The following is a 23523-nucleotide window of genomic DNA, read 5'->3' on the forward strand; positions in this document are numbered from 1 at the left end:
ACAGCTGTGAAAAAAATAACTTTCCCTCTGTCTTGCTTCAATAAAACTGCCTCTCTTTCCTCTCCGTGCCAGTCTCCACTGCCGGCTGAAGAGCTCTCACGCTCTCTCATCCTTCATTCTCTGGTTCCTGTGGGCCTCTGGAGACCTCTATTGACCACAGCATCAATAATGCAGGCCTCTAATGTCTCTGCACCATCTGATAAACTACAGCCACCATCTCTCCGGTCTGTTCCCTGTCTCTCTACACTAACACATACACACACACACACACACATAAGCAGCTAAGTGAGGGGCTAATGAGAGGCACTGAGAAGTTTTGACGTTGTGTTAGATGTTGCTGTTCTACATGAGCTTTAAAGCAAAGCTAATGGCTACTAGCTTAACAGGAAGAGCAAATCAATGACTGGCTAAGTGAGGAAAAAAAGAGGGAACACTTAGACCTATTTAAACTAAGGACAACTTGCTACAGGCTGCACAATATTTACAGTAAATTCATTTGTGCAGCTTCCCCCCCAACACTGAGCTTATTAGGAAACGACATCTACAAATAACCCTCCAACACAAGCGCACATAACAGAGTCTGACAAAGGAGATCAATAAGTGGCAGATACCAGATAAACGCATAAATACAGAAATAATAATTATTATTACAAGGTCTATAAATCAAGATTAAGATAATATCTTTTGTTTCTTTTTTTTAAAAAGTTTCTAAATGTTTCCAAACCTCATGTGAAAAATGCCAAACTTCATAAAAAGCCTCAAGCTCAATCCACCGCTGTCAAGGAGCAAAATAGTGGATCTCCGTGGATAGCAATGCATTTCCAAGCCGCTAATAGTGTGAGATCAATATATATTTTATCATGCAGACTCCAACCGTCTAGTCTAGTAGTACCTTATAAACAAAGTCAAGGATTTAGCAATATATCGTGATGCATGCACAGGGATCAGATATCAACAACAGATTTCCAAAACAAGGTTAGAAGGTCACAAGACCAAAACATATGCAAAAAAACTACCTCTTTGCTACAAATGCCGATATAAAAAATTACATTTCACCATCCATGTACCTTTGAGACAGAAATATGTTCAGTCTAGTCCTTTCTGATGTATTTGTAATAAATGCCATATACATTTTAAAAGTATTCTTTCTATCTTCCCCATTATGAGAATAGACCCAAGTTTAGAAGAAAACAACTGTTCAGGAGACCCCTGAGTAGAATTAATCAAGTGTCCTATTTGAAAACATCTAAATAAATGAGGAATGTCATATTTCTGTTACAGTTGTGTAAATGATGAAAGAGCTCCATCTTCAAACAAATGAGATGTATCAATTATCCCCTCAGCATACCATAATATCAAAACATTTCCAGAACAAATAGCAAAACTTAGTTTTTTCCATAAAAGTAAAAAAAGAGAGATCAGTGTAATTCCAAACTATTTATAAATGCAAACACTGTTTCTGTGTTAGCAATCAGTCCAAAATGAGGCAGATGTTTCAAATTAAGCTGAAACACACCCATGTATTCAATTCTTCATCTTTGTACAATTTCTTAATCTATAGTAACTGTGCAGCTAGGAAACACAAGTAGAAATTAGGATGATTTGAGCCTCCCTGATCACGTAGTAAGAATAAGACAGACTTGTTATTCCAAATGATTCTATAAGAACACAGTGTGCAGTTTTATATGGTACAAAATGTAAGCTTCACTTTTCTGTCACCTTACCTGGCTGCTGAATAAGGCCTGGGCTGCAGTTTCGGCAAATGCTCTGAAAGGCAAGCACAACTGTCAATTATCCCCGCTGTCTCGCTCAGATTTTGTTACACAGACACACCCATGACAGAGAGGAGACATAATAAGCAGAAGTCATCTTGGTCCATTGAGACGTCCTACCTATCCTCAGTAACCCCCACCCAGGTTACAGTCTTGTTTCTAGGACAGACACACTTCTATATTTATGAAATTACAAACTCAGGGTTATGGAATCCCAAGTGTCCAGATGTGGAGCCAGTAGGAAATAGATTGCTTATGCAGACCTTATTTCAATGCCAGCCATGAAGGTGCCCTCTTTTGGGTAATATGCAGTGTGCATTGCATCCGTAAGAAAGTGTCAGTGAAATCAAGAAAACTTATAAGAGTTATAGATAACTTTTACCCCTGTAGCAACAGGCTATGCCATTTGCTATGCTGTGTACACCACCAATTATTTGATGTGGGAAAAGAGAGTGAGTGATTGATAGTTGGATCACTTGTGCTTGCCATGTACTCCCTTACATTTTATTTGTATCTAAATGATAGATGAACCTGGAGAAGTAAAGCTGCAGCATAAGTAGCAGCTGAGGCCTAACAATAACACATTTTTCTGCTAAATTGCTTGGAAAGACAAACAGCTGGACTAAATCAGCTCCCTCCCTCTCTTTCTGGATTTTTCTGACATCTAAACAGCTCAGGGTGTTAGGGAGACAGCTCCGCACTTTGACGTCCATTTCATCTCTTTGAGTAAAAAAAAGGTGATGTATGGCACACTTAAAACTGACTTTGAAAGAAGGTTTTCAACAAAAACAAAGGCCTTGCACAAATAGTAGCATTCTGCTTTCAGATACTAAAAGAAAAACAAAGGTGCTAAAGAATAGACATATGAACTAAACCAAGACATTCAGTATGATAAAAATATGAATATGATGCAGAGAATTATGCAAGTCGTTATTTATCTAAGAGGCAAAGATATTTGTGTGCCAAGATCTGATATTTTACCACTAAATGTTGAAACTGCACAGTACGTAAGTCTGGAAGAAGAAACGCAGATTTGTTCAGGTGTCATCTCAATGATATAGAAGACTAGTTTAATTCTGTTTTTGGCTATTTACACAGAAAACATTAAAAAGGTAGTAAGATCCTTGGAGAAGCCTGGGAAATGACAAAAAAAAGCTCTTTTTCTAGGATAAACTTGAGGCTTGTAGCATTTCTTTCCTTTCTTCTTAGAAGTTTTGTACATAAACATATGGTATTCAAAAGAATATATAAGTATAAACAATGTTCAAATTGATGTTTTTCTTTTAATTTATTATATGTGTTACCGCAGGATGTTATATTTCGATATTTAAGTGTCTAAACCTCACCCTAACCCTAACCCTAACCCTGGCATGAGACGGACATAAAAACTAAGAAAGTCACCAGTGAAGGGAATTTATATTCTAAAAAGAAGTTGAAATGTGTAGACTTGGAGGCTCAAAAGTTATTAATGACTGGGGGGACAAGTCATTTTACAAGGACAGCACAGATTATAGGTTATCCTTGCTTTGTTATAATCAATATGCTTGTACTGTAGATACAACCCACAGCAAGTCATGTGTAAATAAATCTTCAGAAATAATTAAAAAATAATAAGCTGCAACATGATGGATTAAAAAAATCATTATTTCTTTCACAGTTTCTCAAAGAAAGGGCAGTAAATAACACCTTAAATGACCAAATCTTTTTGAGCAGCATCTTATACAACATATCAGGCAATCCATCCTATTGTGGAAACACACAGCCCTCCATCAGAGTGTGTATCATGTAAGTTAACACAATCCCTCACTTCTGCACAGCGCTCAAGTTGCTGCCTCTCTATCACAGAGTGACAGCGTATGTCCGAAACAGAGGACGATCAATCCATCATCACACATCACTGCGCCGTGATGATACTGCTGGCAGATACAAAGGATATATCACTTTTAAAATCTTTGAGTGCAAGGTTTTTTGTTACAGTGAGTGGTTTGAGGATACATCTTAAATTTTGTATTTTAAAAAAGGTCTCAGTTCTAAAATAGAATACAGTCCCGGGGTCCCCGCTATGTTTTCAGAAATGGTCCTTTTCAGGGTATCATCGATCATACTGCACAATATAATCTATTCCATCTGAAAAGTCTCTCTGCGCTGCAATTTATATGCAGAGGTACCAGTTTAGTAGGAAGAAATGATATAGAAATGTAGCTGAACATAAAATTTATTCTGCTTAAGATATATGGATAGTTTCTTTGCTGCATATGAAATTAGGGAGGTTGTTAGCATTAAGCATTAAGAAAAATTCCCCATAGAAAGATTTTTTTTTCTTTATTTAATAGCCTACAAATGCTAATTTTGAGTTATTTGTAAGAAAGGGACATGCAAGCGCATGGTTTTACAAACCATTTAAGAGTTTTTCATGGTATTTTATTATACCTCAAACGAATAAAATGGGAATGTCTGATGTGCGGTGTGTTTTCTGTGACTGGAAAACTTAATTTTGAATTTCAAGCTTTTCTGTAGAGAGGGGGGAGATCCATCTCTTGAGATACAGACACATTCTCTTTACTTAAGTTTGGTCACAGTCAGGAAAAAAAAAAATTATAGCACCCTGCTATAATTTCATTTGAGCCCTGCGGTAAAGTAAATTGAAAAAGATGCTCATGGACAGCATTCAGTTCCCTGGGGCTATGACCCCAAAGTTTTCATCTGACACACTATATGAAACAATGGATCATATAACAAGAGAGCTGACTCTGGGAAGCAGGAATCTTTCTCAATTTATACCCAGCATTTACTTTTATACTCCGTCTGCATTTGGCCAAAGACATCTGGGCTGAAACACATCTCTCCTATATAACAGCATAAACTCTGATCAGCAAACACCTCCCCTTCCGTCAGGGTAATGAACCGAAAACAGTGCAAAAATGCGGTGTACTTGAACAGTGACGCACTGAGTCAGGGTTGACCATTAACCTCTGATCCATGCTGACCCCCTGCGTGCTTGTGTCCTTGCGAAGCTCAGTGGCTCACCGGTAAACGGCCCCCTGTCTCCCGCATAGCAGCTGTTGCCCTGAAGGGCCTCCAACACCGCATTTTTCACCAGCACATGATTGTCCCGATTGCCAATTTCTGCATCAGTTCACCACTGAAAAAAGGTGCTGCGGCTGGCAAGTAGGCCAAAAATAACTGACACGGGGCTAGGCCAAGAGCTGTGACACAGCTGTTTTAGAGGACAACTCTACTTGTATATAAAGCTGTAGCCAACTAATTTCACTGTCTGGTAAATTTCAGTCAAAGCTTATTAGATCTATACTGAACGGCGAGCCAGCTATCTTATTGAGCTGAGAGAAAACGAGTCTGCTACCAATAGTTGACTCCAAGGGTCAAAGGAGGGATGACATAGATGGCAGACGACAGCTACAATTGATCAATATTATTAGCAGGGAGGGAAATAATTAATTCAGTGAGAAAATATCTCACAAGTAATATTCTGCTATTATGTTCACAGAAACTGTGACACAAAAACCGTATTGGAGCCATGTGGACCTCAAAATGAGACAAGAAAATAAGTGTTGATCCTTTGGAGAGCCCTCTGATATACACTGTCTGACCATTCTGTATAATTAAATGCTCTGACAAAATCAGCCTTGAGTTTGTGTAACTCATTTTACTGAGGCTACAGCGACCCCTACTGGTGGGAAATGATCTGGACAGACAAGCCTCAATTGCTGAACTACACTTCAACACTTCAGAACGCACACTAAACATAACCCGAGGTCTTATTATACGTGAAATTAATAGCTCTTAAGTAAATTATTCCACTGATAATTTCTGCAGGTGCAGACTAAAGCCCAATCTTGTGTCAATCACAGTAATTCCCCTGTTTGCATCAGGCAATATGAAAGCCTGCATTTAATTAAAAATGCATCTATTATAATAAATTTGTTTAAAAACTGAAAAGAAAAAACATCTTTAAAATATGCCAAATATTAGACTGCTTTTTTCTGTAGTTACTAGGTAATTGCCAAGCATGAAATCCACCTAAATGCTGCATGGCATCTAGAATGAATAAAACAAAAGTAGTGAAAATAAACGTGATGTTTGATCAGATCTTGTACTTCAGAGTGGTTCTCATGTAGCCTTTTACTATGAACGTATATATCTAGCAAGGATAGTTTTTACCCTTTAACGTGTGTTTGTTATGGACTCTGAGGATTATGGATCTTATGACTGACCGACTGAGATAACAGAAGGCTTGCTGACCTATGAGGAGGCTGAGAGGAGGCGAGCAGGATGGGAAAGCCGCAAGAAGCTCCAAAATGCTGAGGCTCTGATCTCTCACATACAGGTTGTAGTCCTCAGCGCCTTGTTTACTGCAGAGCTCCTGCAGTCTCCTTTTCTGCACACTGTCCCTTGTATTCTCCACCAGTGCTCGAAGAAATGCCTGACAGAGAGAGAGAGAAGGGAGAGAAATTGAAAGTCATTTGAAGCTGTTCTAAACCTCCATCAGAAGCAACGGTGCTGATGTTTTTTTTTCTTACACAAGTTTCCATTCACAACAGTAATACATTTTCTGACACTGCTTCAATGCCACAGGAAATGTAAGTCTTTGTAAGTTTTCAAGATACATGAAAACTTTATTGTTGGAAGACTTTATAGCACTAGACCTTGAAACCAGCCTATTTATGAAACGCAGCCATTTTAATATGCACAATGCACTTTCAACACCCATAAAATTGACATTTAGTTTTTAAATGCTTTTCAAGATACTGAGAAATTAAATCCTTTAATAAATTAATCAAAATCAATTAATATGTTACATTTCCGAGAGACAAGCTGCTGTTCAACTGGTATCTCATCAATTACTCTTGTTCTTTTTGGAAACTATGATGTAAACTACAGGATTAAAGGGATCATGAAGAAATATTAAAATGCGTCTCCTGAACAGCTTTTGGAGTGATTTTATTTTATTCCACAACCATTAATTACTCTGACACAGTAATCAGTATTTCTAAATATTTGTCATGCCCAAGTGTTCTGTATAATTTCAGTGATTCATAACAGTTTATATGTGCACGTATGCGGAGATTAGTGGCATGTTTTTAAGGCTTCTATTGGAAGAATTATGATCCCTATCTTCCAATAAATCCCATGCAGCCAGCACTTAACCAGTATTTTAACAAGTGTCACACAATTGCAGAAGCCTCTGGATGTCTCTGGTGATAAGATTCTAACATTTGTCTGAGGAGAAATAGTAAACCAGGATGAGTCGAGTATTTAATGACATTACATATATTATAGGAAATGTGTAAAACGAAGTGACTATTTTTTACCTTCCAAGAGATCATGGAGATTAAAGATTATAAGCATTGTAAATGCTTTAGTAAAACAGATTAACTGCCTGGATTACACAGACAGGTGTTGTAAAATAAAACTCTTTCTGCCTTATAAGTCTGTGCACAACATTTTGACCTGTGGAGATCAATTTGTGTGCAGAAATTCAATAAAAACTGAGGAGCAAAGAAGCCCTATACACAGCAGGAAACTCAACAGATGGTAGCTGGTACAATTAGGATGTGCCCTATCTTTCTGACACATAATCAATTTGATTTGGATGATCAAACTGCTTATGTTATACAATCAGTGCAGAAATAAGGGGTATTATTTCCCTTATGTCTACCAAAGTCATATCTTGTCACGTAGCATATTATATAAAACATTTTTAAACAATACTGAAATTTCTGTGTTTAGTAAGGCAGCTATCGACCTGCTGCTGTATTTTGACATTTTACAAATTGTCCTCCTTTCGTCATCCAGTGTGCTGTTTACCAAGAACAGTAAACTACTGGTGCAGCTCATGCAAGATGGAAATTAATGGTTTTCAATTTGGTTAGAATGTAATGTTTTTATTTAATAATGAATTCAACTTGCATAATAACAATTCAGGATGAGAGTTTTATGTTGTGAACAAATAAGTTAGAAATTAGAAGCAGGAAAGAGAATAAAAGGAGGTACTCAGTGATTCACCAGTTAGCCACTGTCACTACTGTCACTGTTCAGGAAGGGAATCATTGAAAAATAATTCCGTCAACATATAATTGCACCTCTTCATGAAATACAATTCATTTTTCTCCAAGCTTTGCCAACAAGAGCTCTAGCTGGAGAAAACATGACATTTAAAAAATGTCTTCCCTCTTATTCAACTGAAGCACTAAAATAATAAGTAGTGTTGAAAAAGTGGCTTGGATTATGCAATTCACAAATTCAGTAGTTGTGGAGCCATGTTTGGACATACCTTCTTAGGAACACTTCTAATCTCTAGACACCATGTGAACAGGTACAGCAGAGAAACGTTCTGAGGGATGTAGGATGGCACCTTGGCGCCTATAACCGGGGAGGAAAGAACATTTCAGAATGATCAGAAGAGGGAATGTCACAAACATAAATGCAAACATGAACATGCAGTGTGCCATCAATATACACGGGATATGGTGTTGTAATATATTATAAGTTAGGTGCTTGTTAAAATAATTTGACAGCTGCATTTACCTTTTTTTTTGGTGTCCTTGCGTAAAGAAACATGGACGCAATGATTCCTCTGATCCTGAAGGCCCAATCTATGGAGCAAGTCCTCCACCTCAGAGGCCCTGTTTGGGCAGACGACATCAAACGAATCCCCTGGCTGATAGGTCATCATTGGGTAGGCCTTAGGATGAAAAACAAGCATCTAAAATTCAAACTGCAATCTAACTCCATCTGAAAAGATGCTCCAGGTTTAGAAAAATGCAAAAACAGAACATTATATTGTCAAGCTTACAGAGATGTCCATTTCTAGGAGAAGGGCCGTCTTGACTGAATCTCCTCTGGTCAGCTGAGCTGCCTTGGATATGGGTACCTCATGAAGAGTCTCTTTGTTTGACGGCCCTGTAATCTGAAAAAAAAAACATTTCTTATACAGTAAATGCGGGCAAAATGGCAAAGAAATAATTCAACTTGTATAATGCAATCTTTAAAGAGGAGAAAAAAGTGAAATGTGGGGCAGATATTGGTTTTATCAACAACATCATTCCTCACCTCTCCCATAGTGTCTACTTCCTGAAGAGAGACATCGAGGTAGGGAGGAGGCAAAGCAGGGACATTGAGAGATGACTCAGACAGCGGGGGCAAGGAGCATGTCAGTGAAGCTGCCAATGCAACATGGTGAACTCCAGCACCCCCAGTCTGTGTCTCCGGTGCTGATGTAGAAACACTGGCAACACCACCAGAGTGGGATGCCAACCCAGGCCTCCCTGCAGAAGATGCTGGCCTGACATCAGAAACGGCCGTCTGTGTAGCAGAAGCTGAAGATGAAGCACCAGATGCAAATTTGGAATCAGATTCCACAGATGCTCCGACTGACTTGCCGTTCTGGTGGTCAGTGAGGCTTAGGAGGTCTAGTTGGACAACTGGTATGGATGAATCAGGAGTTTCCTCTGTTAAATCCCCCGCATCCCCTTTAACGTGAACAGCCCGATCAGAGGCCATTTTTGATAGGGCTCCTTTGATTGCTTTCCACAGTCCTTCAATCCAGGGGTCCAAAACCACCTCCAGTCTAGAGAGAACAGCATCCATAAGATGATAAAGTGACAGCAAGGTAATAAAAACAAAAAAAAGTTAGATGCTTATACTTAACTTCTCTGCATAACTTACCCTACACCATCATCTGCATATCCCGTCGCATAGAACTGTTTGGCTCCAAGTTCCTGTAGACGACGCTCAATTGTCTTCCCACAGTTGCAGAAATTTGCATAATTTGTGTCTCCTAAAGCTGGAGCAGACAGATGAAAACAGATGAAGATTTCTCAAGCCAGCCACTGTTTAGAAAGTAAACAATGTGCAGAGCTCTGCATTGGAATGATTTACATAAATATGCTTTGCAAATGGAGCTCCCTAGATTGACAGATGAACAGCCAAACCAGCTACCTCAGACCCCCATAATGGAATTTACCTAAAAGCGCATAGCAAAGGTGTTTATAGTGGTCAGTGGAGAGGGTCTTCTTCTTGATGTGCTTCACAAATTGAAGTGCATTGTCTGGCGGTTCCCCATCTCCAGTAGTAGACACAATAAAGATCACTGGGGCATTCTCCTTCTCCAGATTGTACTGGAACCAGTTATATGATTAATAAGTGACTGGTGTTTCCACAAAAAAGAGCACATACAGTAAATGTCCAGAGAATCATCAGGAAAACTCACTTTTATTAAGATGCTACTGATGTGTTTAGGGCTGCAACTAATAATTATTTTCTTGATCGATCGATTAATTGTTTGGTCTATAAAATATCAGAAAATGATCAAAAATTTTGATCACTGTTTCCCAAAGCCCAAGAGCCTAAAATGTCTGTTTTGTCCCGACCAACAGTACACACCCAAAGTTCAGTTTACAATCAATCACAGAAGACTAAATAAACCAGAAAATATTCACATTTGAGAAGCTCGAACCAGAGAATTTTGACATTTTTTCTTTAAAAATGCCTCAAAATGATGAACCAATTATCAAAATAGTTGCTGATTATGTCATGTCAAGTTTTTCTGTGTCACTAGCCAAGTAATACAAGAGAGGCTCAGACAGCTGCACTTCAAGCTAAATTATTATAATAATGTATAATAACAACGGCTACATTTTCGTTCTGGTTCAAGCAGCTGAGCTCAGCAACCAGTCCATGCTCCTCTGCCTCCTCAGCTATCCCTTCTGCTATGGACTGGGCTTGGCCCTTCTGAGACCCATAGAGAACTACGAACCGAGGCTTCACTTCACAGGGCATCCTAAAGAAAACACAGAAACAACACGGTCATTTCTAAATTAACCGACCCCTAAAAATCATTACTCCATTGTTGTATCAAGGCAAACTAGTGTGGGAAGTGGTTAAGAGAACTTGTGTGTGCCTTATGGTGATGTTGCAATATAAAATATATAATCATAACTGAACTATTATTTATATTTTCCAAAAAAGTGAAGTTCAAGTTGTGTTTTTCTCAGCTTACCTAATGTTACATAACACAAGATTAGACAGGTAACAGGTGAACTGCCACAAAACAGTCTTCACACCATTGTGTAGAGCAGGAACCCTGAGCACCACCATAGACTAACGGGTGTTTTGGTTTAACAAGTGACTGTGTTAACTGGTGACTTTCAGCTGAACTGTCCTTGATTGTCGTGGTGACGGCAGCTGTTGAAAACACAAACAGAACACGTAGGTATCCCCTTATCAATTTTAGTTTAATCAATACAAACTTATCTGTGTTTATTATCTACGCTAACCATTTACATAAGTCAAATTGTGCTCAGCAAGACACATTAACCTCTCACAATGTTTCCTATAATTTGAGAAACAAAACATAGCATATAAACTGGCAGCGCAGCTGTAGCCTATCTTGGGATTTTATAGTGTTTTTTATCCACCCGGTTTGACCAGCCTACCGTCTGTTTAAATCATGACCCATCAGTGTGGGATACTGCAACAAGTATTCAGTGTTTCCACTATCCCTGCAATGAATTTATCCACAATTTTAGACCAGATGTTTCCTCCTTATGTTCCTTCTGCAAAAAGGAGATTGAGTCCTTTTCCCTCTTTTTTTTCATATGTCTGTACTCATTCAAGTAACTTTCGGACTCAAATGTCCTTCTTAATCTGGGAGACTCATAAGATCTTTGTCCCTGTTACAGAAAGTATGGTTTTATTTTTGAATGAAGAGTCTAACAACAATGAAGTTGATGAAGTTGATTCACTGTGTCTTTTGGGTGAACGTCATATTCACAAAGCCAGATTTCTCCAGTTTCTTCCTAACAAAAACATGTTTTATGTAAGTTATATTTATTTCTCTCTTAATTTCTGTATTATGTATCTTTGTACATCGTACAATTGTATTTATGCTTGTATTTTTGTGATTCGTTTTTTTCTCCGATGCTCACTGTACTGTTGTTTGTATTGTAATATTGTTGTGTTATTAATAAAGTTTAAAAATAAAAATAAAAACAAAAAATAAAAAGATTCAGCGTTTCCTCTACCCTTGACAGTTGACAAGACATTTAAAAAGATTAGCTAATTTCAGAAAAAAATACGTGAAGAAATGTTAATACGTCTTGTTGGCGACACCATTTAATTTACATAATGTCAAAAAAGGACAAAAGGATCAGACCAAAAGATACTTAAGGTTATTATTTCTGTTCGTGTTTTCAACAGCTGCTGTCACCACGACAACCACGGACGCATTCGGCTAAAAGTCACCAGTTAACATGGTCAATCGTTAAACCAAAACACCGGACGTTGCGTCAGTTTTGGACGTTCACAGCATACACTTTTGCATACATTATCAACTACACGTGGACTCAAGCATTTTATCTATTTTATGAAATCTATATCAATGTAACTTCATGCTGTCAGCAAAGTTACACGTTGTAGCTAATAACTGACAACTACGTAAGTTAGCTATGACAGCAGGGAGACTACTGTTTACCATGTGTTGCCCATATCTAATCGCCAGTGGGTGTCTTTTTCGAGCTAAATCTATCCAGTTTAAAACTTAAGTACAAATATGTAAGTTAAGTGTCATAAAAAGCAGAAGTTGTTGGAAAATAGGCTGTACCTTCTCAGGACCGTTGTGGAAATTCATTCAGTACGAGTCCCTCCCGTTGGGAACTCACGCGAGATTAGACGAGCACAGACTTGAACGTGATCGGAAGAAACCACATTACAAAACCCTTTTCCCTCCAGTTTGACTCTTAAAATACTCTATATGAAATGCTTCTAATGATGTTTCGGAATCATTTTAAAAAAGTTAAAGTGATTTGTTGTCATCCTGGATAAAAATGGTGCAAATGTGTAATAATAAGACACAGTTGACGTGACTTGGTTCCTTCCTCCCCGCCCGTGGATCCTTCCAGAATTTGCCTGCAGACCGGTGCGGCTTGCAGCTCAGCCACACTCCACAGTTACACAGCAAAACTCATCTTTTTCATCCGTGCTTCACTTAATAAGTGACCCAATCCGTCAGCCAATATGTCCTCGCTGGGGACATTAGCCTTCGATGAATATGGAAGGCCTTTCATCATCATTAAAGACCAGGATAAGAAGACTAGGCTATCCGGCATTGACGCATTGAAGGTACAATGGGTTAGCTAACTGTGGCATGCTGGCTAGCAAAGTGCTAATTTGTTTTAGTTAATTTACAAGGCACATTAAGCCAGCTTGGTATATGTTAATATGTACAACTAAGAGTCATAAGTGTCAAAGTAGTTATCTAACTAAGCTGGTGTTGTTTTATCAACATGTTATCATTATCTAAATGTTTCGCTAGTCATTGCATGCTAACATGAGGCCCATGTGCTTTCTGTACAACGCTTAGCCGGTGGGTGTTGCTACATTGGGCTGTGCCCCAAATGGACATTATTGATGCAAATTATTTTCATATTAACCCTTACAAACTATTCATATTCTGACCCTTCACAGTGTTCCTATATAATTATTCCCTACACCAAATTTGAACCACAAATGTATTTTGCATCCATAGTCATTATTGAAAGGGTGATTTATCCGTCATTTATGTTTACGAGAGCAGAGAGAGTGTTTTCTTTAGTTTTGAGACTATTCTTTTACATGTAAAATACATTCAGTCTCGGGCTGTCTAAAACAGGAGAACATAACGGCCATAAGTATTTCCATTAATTTACTGGAAGTGAAGGATGCAACAACATTTGAATGGTAGACTTCCTGAAAACCATCAACACTGACTCAGAACACCCTCTATGTGCTAAAATGTATACCAGTTGCACAAAATTAAATAATTTTGAAAATATTTTTTGAAATATTCTTATATATTCTGATATTCTTTGGGAAATATTACAGAAATTCAGGTTTAAATAATGTAATTTAGGGTGTTTTGTTGCTGGCAAATGTTAAAATGGGTCAAATATGACTCGAACACTATGTAAGGGTTAAAATGTCAATTTTTTTCTCACAGATGGCATCTTCTACTTGTCTTGTGCATGAAAGACTAAGATGTGAGCTGACATGGTCTTGTTTGTGTTTTGCAGTCTCACATTATGGCAGCTAAGGCAGTTGCATCAACACTTAAAACATCTTTGGGACCTAATGGTGAGAACCAATGCAATGCAGTCACATCTGACTTCCTAAAAGATCCTGGATGAGTGCTTATAGATGCTGAGCTTCTGTGCAACTTAAAGATCCCCATCCAAACATGTTTTAAGATGTAAATAAAATACTCCATTTTGAGTAATAATTAGTGTCTGATATGGTGTGCCCACACAAAGAAAGTTAAATTATTTTGTTATAACCCTTAAAATGTCAACTTCCTCTCCCCTGTTAAAAATTCCAGAATCAATAAATATGCAAATATTTTTACTTTCTAAAGTTTAACTGTTGGACACAGGATGTCTCCTGCTTCACTGAAAAGTCCATTCTCAGTGTATGTGTGTACTGGAGGCATCATTTCCACATCACACAGTTTTAACAGTTAGCTTCCAAATTAGTTGTGATGTCAAAAATCATGCTCATGGATACATGCCAGGTGAAGGTGAAAATAGCTTTCTAGTGTCAAATTCTGCACATACATCATTCTCCAAAGTAAAGCTTAAACATTCAACTGAAGTAACACAAAGAAACACATTTTTGAGTGCAGGGGGTCTTTAATTATCATGAGACATATTTGATCACTAATTTGTATATTTGGTATCCTTCCCACATGCAATTGTGTTTGCAATGTCAACCCTATGGCCAAGATCACACTTCATTTTCACACTTTCATTAACCCTTTTTTCAATTTTTGCATCCAGGTCTTGACAAGATGATGGTTGACAGGGATGGAGAAGTGACTGTTACCAACGATGGAGCCACTATTCTTAGCATGATGGATGTGGACCACCAGATTGCTAAACTTATGGTGGAGCTGTCCAAGTCCCAGGATGATGAGATTGGTGATGGAACTACTGGAGTTGTTGGTACGGATAAGGAAGATGAGGGGTCTAGGGGACTGATTTTTAATGGCTATAAACCTGGATTTATACCTCTTGTTGAGGTGTGCTGGCAACCCTAATGTAGATACCTTAGGCATATGAATAGATTTATAGTTCTGCGAGATTAACCAGTTGATTATTACATTTATGCAACCCTAGATGGGTGTTACGTAAAAGGAGATAACTGTGCTGTACAGTCTCCATCTCTAAAAGCAGTTGGATTTTGTGCCACCATAGGGGTTGTGCATCTTATCATGTGATGTGCTACAAAATACTACAAATACATGACACTTAATTCATGAGCTTCTGTTAACGCCATATTATAGTCTCAATGCATTGAGGATATGAAATACATGGGAGGCTTCAGAAATACGCTGAAACTTTAAGCATCCTGTAGCCATTTCAGTGTGCATTAGGAATATGCAAAATCAAATGGCATCATCGATATTATATCAATTCTGATGAAGGCAACCTGTGGTATCCAACCATTTCAGCTATTGTTGGTCATGATCTTAATGTATTTTCCTTTTCCTCCTCAGTGCTGGCTGGGGCTCTGCTTGAGCAGGCTGAGCAGCTGCTGGACCGTGGGATCCACCCCATCAGGATCTCTGACGGTTATGACCAAGCCGCACGTATTGCTATTGAGCAGCTGGACAAAATTGCAGAAACCTTCCCCTGCGATCCCAACAACACAGAACCGCTCATTCAGACCGCCATGACAACACTGGGTTCTAAAGTGTGAGTTTATAGACACAATAGTGTGTTTTGTTTTGTTTTTTTTACCATAACACAATTATCAGGAACTGGTACTTCAGGGGGGTAAATTACAGAATATGAAGGCATATATTTAGTGATATTTTTACTTTGTAACACTAGTTGCACCTAAGGACTGCTAAGATGTCAACAAAATTGTACTTTTGTCTTTCAGCATCAACCGGTGCCACAGACAGATGGCAGAGATCGCAGTGAATGCCATCCTCACTGTGGCCGACATGGAAAGGAAGGATGTAGACTTTGAGCTTATCAAGATGGAGGGCAAGGTGGGAGGCAAGCTGGAGGACACACAGCTCATCAAGGGAGTCATAGTTGACAAGGAGTTCAGCCACCCTCAGATGCCCAAGGTACAAAGGGATATCACATTCAGATGTCATCTGCTCTATCTTCAATGTCACCATCAATCGTGTGGAATCAAATAGTTGACAGTGTATATGGACAAATTTAATGTGTGTGTCTGACATCCATCCATGTAACAGTCACAAAAAATCCTAGTATAATAGCCATTTTTGTTGGACATCATCAAAGCGTTGTTCATTATGAGTCTAATTACTTCAGCATGTGTTTCATAGCAATTAAAGGATAGAAAAGCTAGAAGTAGATAGTAATGTATGAGTTACAACATATAAGGACAGTTATTTGCTTTTTAGTGCTGCAAAAGGACACTACAAATTTTATTCTATGAATTTGTGACAGCTGTACAATAATGGGGCTAACACCAACCATTTTTCATCACTATTCAGGTTCTGAAAGATGTCAAAATTGCCATCCTCACCTGCCCATTTGAGCCCCCAAAGCCCAAGACCAAGCATAAGTTGGACGTTACCTCTGTGGAGGATTACAAAGCCCTCCAAAAATATGAAAAGGAGAAGTTTGAGGAGATGATCCAACAGGTTAGTACCACAGAATTTGTTAGCTGCTGATGCTTCAGGCAGCAAGTAAATTTCAGATGATCACAAATATGACGGCTACTAAAACTGAATTCTTGGCAGCTATGTTGGCACATGTGGTTAATCTTAAAATATAAACTCTTATTTTTCTTTTAGGTCAAAAGCAATGGTGCTAATTTGGCCATCTGCCAGTGGGGCTTTGATGATGAAGCCAACCACCTTCTGCTTCAGAATGAGCTGCCTGCTGTGCGCTGGGTCGGAGGGCCTGAGATCGAGGTGAGAGACATTTGTCACATTACGGAAAAGTTGCTGTTACTAAAAATGTGTGTATATATATATATATATTTGATGGCCATGTGGTGCTGATGAGTAGAAGGTTTATGATACAAAAGAGCTTTATTGTTTGTGTATGCAAATTCATGTCAACCATGTTTCCCGTGCAGTTGATCGCCATAGCCACAGGAGGCCGCATCGTGCCGAGGTTCTGTGAGCTGACCCCCGAGAAGCTTGGCACAGCTGGCTTGGTCAAGGAGATCTCCTTTGGCACTACAAAGGATCACATGTTGGTTATCCAGGAGTGCAAAAACACCAGGGCAGTAACCATTTTCATCCGTGGAGGCAACAAGATGGTAAGCACAAAAACTTAACTCTCTGCCTATGTATCCATTGATGTTGATGTATCCCTGTTGATTTACTATTTATTCTATCTGTCTCGTTAGATCATTGAAGAGGCCAAGCGTGCTCTCCATGATGCTCTTTGTGTAATTCGCAATCTGGTGAGAGACAACCGCGTTGTGTACGGAGGTGGAGCTTCAGAGATTGCATGTGCTCTGTCCGTCAACCAGGCTGCAGATAAGGTGAGACACCAAAACACCTGAGACTTTGTGAATGTTTTCATTTAGCATTAAACATGATGATGCTCATGTTGCTGCTTAAATCCCCTCTAACTTCCTTGCCTTTCTAATTTCTAGTGTCCATCATTGGAGCAGTATGCCATGAGGTCATTTGCTGATGCTTTAGAGGTAATCCCAATGGCGCTGGCTGAGAACAGCGGGCTGAACCCGATCCAGACTATGACAGAGGTCAGAGCCAGACAGGTCAGAGAGAACAACCCCTTCCTTGGCATCGACTGTCTGCACAACAACACCAATGGTAAGGAACCACATACACACAGGGCAAGATACAAGCTCATGTGTATCCCCTGAATGCAGTATGTACCAATATGACTTCATTCCAACTACATAACTAATTAGCACATCATGACATTGGATGTTTTTTTTTTCCCTTTGCTCCCATACAGACATGAAGCAGCAACATGTGATCGAGACCCTGATCGGCAAGAAGCAGCAGATCTTGCTGGCTACTCAAGTGGTCAAAATGATTCTTAAGATCGATGACATCCGAAGCCCGGGAGAGACTGAGGACTGAAGGCCTCCTGAACACCAGTAGGTGCTCTGTGCTCTGGAACACTCAAAGATGTCTGAGCTGCTCTAGAGATTTTAGGCACTTCCCCGAGCACCATGTCCAAACCGCACTGCGTATTGCTATTTATCGTTTGATACAAAATGTTCAAGCTGTTGTAGTATCAAAGTCACCATTAAAATGTTGGTCCGCTGAAATTTCCAGACTCTGTAGTTCTGATTTCATGCTCCCAGTGTTGAACCTGATGATAATACTTGACTTTTATTTGTATACTCCATGTTAGGTTACATTACATGTCTTTCAGAACTTCAATAAAATGTTTACAAGCATGACGCATACAGAAAGTGGTAAGATTACACCTCTTTAAGTGTTCTTTAATGCTTGTAATCTTACATGTACAAGACAACATACTGCATCCAGTTTGTGAAAGTGCTTAATAGCTTTGGGTCCACAACATAAATTCACATTTAACTGGTATTGAAATCACAGTTTCTTAATATCCAAAGGTTCAGACTCCTAAATTAAAACATACAAAAAAAAGTCACCAATCAAACAAAGATTTGGGCAACAATGACCAGCATGCTATAAAAAGTACCTCTACATTTTACTTTTTGGCCTTGTCATCTTTTCATCTCGTCTATGAAACAAGGTTAAAGGCACCAGTTGCTTGTCCAGTGTTACATGTCCCTGACTGTTGTGCTGGCTCGTCTGACCTTCTCAGTTACATGTACTTGTTCAGCCAATTAAGCATGTCTGTTCTGGACTCCTGAATGCTTGATCTGTCTGCAGGGTTGATGTCTTCTCTCTTGCGGTGAACAAACCCATGAGTCTGGCCAGGAAAGATCTTGACCTGGTAATCCACCGTGCATTTCTCTTTCAGCTTCGCTTCAAGGACTCTCACCTGAAGAGCAGAAGGATGTCAGCACAGGTTGTTGGTGGTTGTATATCAGAGATTGTAGCATATTAGAGGGTTATGGAAATTATTGCAAGGACGCCATTTGATATTTAAGTACCAGGCAGGTATACCATCACTATCAAACTGGCAGAAATCCTTTATCTGTTGAGTATATATCCATAAAAGCTATTAAGTTGATGCATACTAACCTGGTCCAGTGGGATAACCTCATCTTTCTCTCCAAAGATGAATAGTGTAGGACTCTTCAGCTCATATCTGTCCTCTTTCTCACGGATGATTCCTGTACAGTATTGCATAAGCCCATCACAAAACCACCCAACAGAAACTATATTGCGTTCATTCCTAGATGTGCGTAGTCTTGTGCCACGTCAGTGTGTTATGCATTATGAAAATGAAGTTGGCACCACTGCCACCAAGACAAAATCATGCATATCTCTCATTCAAATCTCTTTTTGTGCATAAAATATCTGAAATTTCACAATATTTTTAAATATGTCAGGCTCTATTGTTAAAATAAACTGTGACACTTCATGCAGAAATGACAGACCATAGACTGACACTCCAGCTTTGACCTCTGGATACTGCAGGGCCAGGTAATGTGTGGCAACCCCTCCCCAGCAGAAGCCTACTGCTCCGATGTGTTTGGCCCCACACTGCTCCTTCAGGAACCTCAGCACCGCATCCACCTCTCTGGGAAGGAAATGTTAAGGTCAATAGTGAACAAATGTCTAGAAATGAATGTTATCACAAAAATCCAAATCATATGAACAATTGTTCTATTTAAATGACCTAGAATGTGAAATACAATAATGAAAACCAACACCAACTAGAGCTAGGTATTTCAACTTTCACCTTGGACATTTAGCTGCTAAACAAACTGAAAATTAGACTTCTAGTTACTTGTTGATGTTGGTCGGCTTTTTGTCTTCAAGCCACTCCTGAAATTTTGACCAGTCATGTGATGGACTCCATGGTTCCTTTCCCACATAGAAGTCTGGACAAACAGCACTGCTCAGGGGAAAAAAAAAAAAAAAAGTCAGAGAAAATCACTGTTATGCAAGCTTGTAAACATCATATTAAAGCTAAACAGTACATTACAGAACACACAGTGGAGGAACATTGTATTTTACCCACATGTATCCATTGGCTGCCAGCATATCAGCCATGTATCTGGTATTGGGAAGCTGCCATCCATAGATGTCTTGTATGACAATGATGGCCTTGTCAGATGCAGCGGAAGGCTTTACTAGATAAGCTTTAGTGTGCTCTATCTGAACCTCCTGACCGAGCCCCCCGTACTCCATCCGATCCCCGATATCACAGGGGCATGGCTTAGCCTCATTGGCCATCTGCTGACAGACAGACACAGTCAGGTGGGAAGTGGGAATACTAATTAAAATGGACATTTCTCTGAACTGTGCACGTTCTGGGAGTCACTTAAACAAGGTTATGAAAACATTGCAACACAATGACAAAGCACTTTTCAAACAAAAAAAAATCTACAATGGAGTGAAGTTTCAAAAGCAGTACAATACATACCGTATCGGTTTCTGGTGAAAGAGGAAACAATCTGTCTATCTAATCGAGTCTTTTGTAGCCGTAAAAAGTTGCAGCAAAGTATTGATTGTGTATGAATATTGTCAAGTTAGAAAGGCAGCAACAAATTCCTGCCATGATCTTCAAAATAAAAGCTGTAAGTACACCTCTCTATTGGATGTTCTGAGCAGCCTTTGGATGGTGGATTCAACAGTAAATTAAAACACTGGGTGATAGTAATAGTCATATATGCTAATGCAAGGCTATGGCTTTAGGGTTGTCAACACTTGGCAGCGATGAGAAAGATTTAGACAATTTTAAGTATACCGAAACATTTTGAGTCTCAATTACATATCTGTGGTGCAGCTAAATGCAACCTAGTTCTTTATCAACACACTTTGAAACAAGAATCCTTTGAAATACCGTTAATTAGTCCCAGAGATCCCTTAATTTGTCCATTAATTTGCAAAGGTCAGATTCCTTAAAAATGACCAAAAACCATGAAAACCTCCCCTGAATTTCCACCTTAATTAAGAAATTAAAGTTGTTTAAGGTATAAATTTAAGGTGCAATATACAACATTCAGCCCCACTATATGTCAGCAAACAACTATTTGCTATATAGTGGAGTAATGGCATCCTGAGCAGAGAATGAAGTCACACTTCCTCTGTGGGTGTTGTTATCCCAGCCTCTCTATTCTTTGTTTTGATAACCAGTTTGGCCACGCGTGCATGTGAGTCCCTCCCTGTCCTCCTCGTGTCCGTTTTCAACATGGTGGCTGGGGCACAAACTTTCTCATATTACAGCTGAACAGTACACTAAAATATGTTTCTGAAAACATTTGAGGCAAGAAATAGGCAACGCAGTAACAGAATCTTGATCCATATTTTATCAGCACTGCCTAGTTTGACAGATTGATCTGAGTTTCATGAGCTGTGTATTCAGATGCTGCTTTCTCTTTTTTCTCCAATTTTATTGAGTAAACAATACGCATATTCGTTTTGGTTGGAGATGCTGGAGCTATAGTGCACCATCTAGTTGTGCTGAATGCCATATATCGCACCTCTAAAGGGTAATTTGTCATGGTTTTTGGTCAATTTTAATTTTTTTTACTCCTTTTAACCACTCAAAGTATGCAGATAATCTATTTAAAATTCCTTGATTTATTTCAGTCCATTAATATATCCATTAATTATCACCTTAAATGTCCATGAAAAATATTTCAGTCATTATTAATGGGATTCTAAAGTAAAAATAAATAAAAAGGGATTCTTAGTTTCTCAGTCACAATGACTCATCTCTATTGCTGTTGAGTTAAGCTATGACATTTCATACACTCAGTAGCATGAAGTCACATGACAGCTTAACTTCAAGAGATAAAAATATTTATGGTTGTTTTTTTTTAATTGCTGTTTTTACTATTGTAAGTAGTTTATGCATAAACCATAAATCAACCTCTAAATCGGATGTAATCTTGTGTTCTGTGTAAGTGTGCATAGTTTCCACAATGAACATATAACTTGACATTTTGCACACTTCAGACAACTTCTTCCGGTAATACTGTGACTACTTCTACCAAATTGTCACTGTTTGCTAGACAAACAATGACGGACAAAGAGCGGAGAGGTTTATACAGATTACTGATTGTTGCACAGAGCTCTGGTCCAAGTGGTGTGCCTAAAAGGCACCGCTGGGATTCGAACCCAGGATCTCCTGTTTACTAGACAGGCGCTTTAACCAACTAAGCCACGGCGCCGGTAATGTCCTGCTATCATAGACCAGTAGTTCATGTCCACGCGTATGTCATGGTCAACTTTCCCACTTTCGTTTTCTAATCAAGACTCATTGCCAGCACCGCTCTCTGTGTTGGTTTAGTCCCCTTTTGGTAGGGTTATTAAGTTTTCTTAACGTTCCGCGAACGTTCGTTTTTTGGTAAAATTACTATTTGCGGAACATAAGACAAACTTTCTGTAATAACCCCCAGGCAACGTTCCCCGAACTGAAAGTGGTTTGCTGGAAAGATGTGTTATTAGATAATTATGAAATCCATGCTTTCATTTATGAGATTGTTTTCCTGTATGTCACAGTTTCAGTGAACACGTGAATGCAAACAGAAATACAAGATTAAAAAATACAATAAAACTAACAGGTTTGAGAAAAACCAATAAAGTAAAAAAATAAATAAATAAAGATAAGTAGTCCGTGGCCTTTATTTAAATAATAATGGAGACAAAATGTTTGTTTTTTTTACTGTTAGTTAAAACAAAATAACATTACAGATAGAGCCTTTTTGTTAAGAGAAGATTCAATAGTTTTGACACAAAGCTCAAAAATAAAGGTTTGCTTGCAGAGGATTTGCATCTGTGTGATATTTGTGTGCTAAAAGCAATCACACTTTGTTCCTCTCACTCTTTATTATTCCACTACTTCTTATTCCACAAGCCATATGTTTTTTGGACCTTTTCAACTGCTGCACTTTGTGCTAGAAAAAACATTCAAATGTCACTGCAATTCAGCAGACGTGTGCTGTCTGAGTTGGAACTTTTGTCAATTTCAAACTCTCTGTTGTGATACCTTTTGTTCTTTTGCAGCAATTTACGTCTAAAGTGGAAGCTTTTACAGCAGTTTTCAGATCTCACCAGTGCAGAGCAAAGATTGTTTTTAGACCAGAAAATAAATTCTAAACACATCTCACTCCCACAGTTTTAAAGCTTCTAGCACAAATCATACCTCAAAATGTTGCCACAAGCCCCCTCTCTCTCAAAATGTAAATACATTTCCCATAAGAGTTATAGTTTTTGAGATCTAGACTTCAATTGATAGCAAGTACACTGTCCAGCTCTCATTGACTCCAGTATTAATTGCAGGTGCTCCCTCCTGTTTCTTATACTTACAGATTCTCTTTTCCTTCAAATACTGTGTACAGATATTATATATCCTCATTCTAAACTAATCCTGCTGTTACCAATGATGTACAAACCTCTGGGCTACAAACTTTAGTTATAAGCAAATAAATTTTCCCTCAACAAAATTGGAACTTTTTCTCAATACATCAGGGCTAGTCTGCCAGCTCACTGGTTTAAAACATGCTCACGGTCAGATTCTCAATGAGGTTTGATCCTTGCTCCTGGCAAGACTGCTCTTTTTAAGGAAATACAGGCACAGAGACACACAGCTGGTTCTAATCAGCTGATTGAGATTCTCTC

General features: G+C 38.7%; 3 protein-coding genes and 1 non-coding gene across 5 annotated transcripts in view; 1 reads left to right on the forward strand and 3 right to left on the reverse strand.

Moving 5' to 3' along the window:
* The window catches only part of mtrr (5-methyltetrahydrofolate-homocysteine methyltransferase reductase), a 26260-nt gene extending 13689 nt beyond the window's left edge, over positions 1-12571 (reverse strand). The window contains exons 1-11 of one of the 2 annotated variants that reach the window (XM_044338905.1): positions 12394-12446; positions 10792-10976; positions 10428-10572; positions 9757-9910; positions 9459-9576; positions 8844-9360; positions 8587-8700; positions 8319-8475; positions 8065-8153; positions 6033-6213; positions 1725-1767 (exon numbers count right to left, since the gene is read on the reverse strand). In XM_044338905.1, the coding sequence (XP_044194840.1) occupies positions 1725-1767; positions 6033-6213; positions 8065-8153; positions 8319-8475; positions 8587-8700; positions 8844-9360; positions 9459-9576; positions 9757-9910; positions 10428-10572; positions 10792-10889 (1616 nt within the window). In that variant the 5' untranslated portion in view covers positions 10890-10976; positions 12394-12446. Of the gene's footprint in view, positions 1-1724; positions 1768-6032; positions 6214-8064; positions 8154-8318; positions 8476-8586; positions 8701-8843; positions 9361-9458; positions 9577-9756; positions 9911-10427; positions 10573-10791; positions 10977-12393 lie in introns of both variants that reach the window. The other variant, XM_044338906.1, reaches the window with a different exon arrangement.
* Positions 12572-12677: 106 nt separating this feature from the next.
* On the forward strand, positions 12678-18062 carry cct5 (chaperonin containing TCP1, subunit 5 (epsilon)). Its single transcript, XM_044338907.1, has 11 exons — positions 12678-12911; positions 13841-13901; positions 14600-14764; positions 15319-15517; positions 15708-15900; positions 16297-16446; positions 16600-16719; positions 16887-17072; positions 17163-17300; positions 17415-17595; positions 17744-18062. Exons 1-11 carry the CDS (start codon positions 12807-12809, stop codon positions 17869-17871), a joined length of 1626 nt encoding a protein of 541 aa, XP_044194842.1. The 5' UTR covers positions 12678-12806; the 3' UTR covers positions 17872-18062.
* A 151-nt stretch (positions 18063-18213) lies between these two features.
* On the reverse strand, positions 18214-20445 carry cmbl (carboxymethylenebutenolidase homolog (Pseudomonas)). The gene is made up of 6 exons (XM_044338908.1): positions 20321-20445; positions 19916-20130; positions 19682-19789; positions 19329-19471; positions 18970-19061; positions 18214-18766 (listed from the first exon to the last, which is right to left on the reverse strand). Exons 2-6 carry the CDS (start codon positions 20128-20130, stop codon positions 18587-18589), a joined length of 738 nt encoding a protein of 245 aa, XP_044194843.1. The 5' UTR covers positions 20321-20445; the 3' UTR covers positions 18214-18586.
* Positions 20446-21999: 1554 nt separating this feature from the next.
* trnat-agu lies at positions 22000-22073 on the reverse strand. The gene has a single exon. It is a non-coding gene; the product is annotated as a tRNA-Thr (tRNA).
* Positions 22074-23523: the final 1450 nt, after the last annotated feature.

This window comes from Thunnus albacares, chromosome 21 (genome assembly GCF_914725855.1).
Source record: "Thunnus albacares chromosome 21, fThuAlb1.1, whole genome shotgun sequence".
Classification (NCBI taxonomy): domain Eukaryota; kingdom Metazoa; phylum Chordata; class Actinopteri; order Scombriformes; family Scombridae; genus Thunnus; species Thunnus albacares.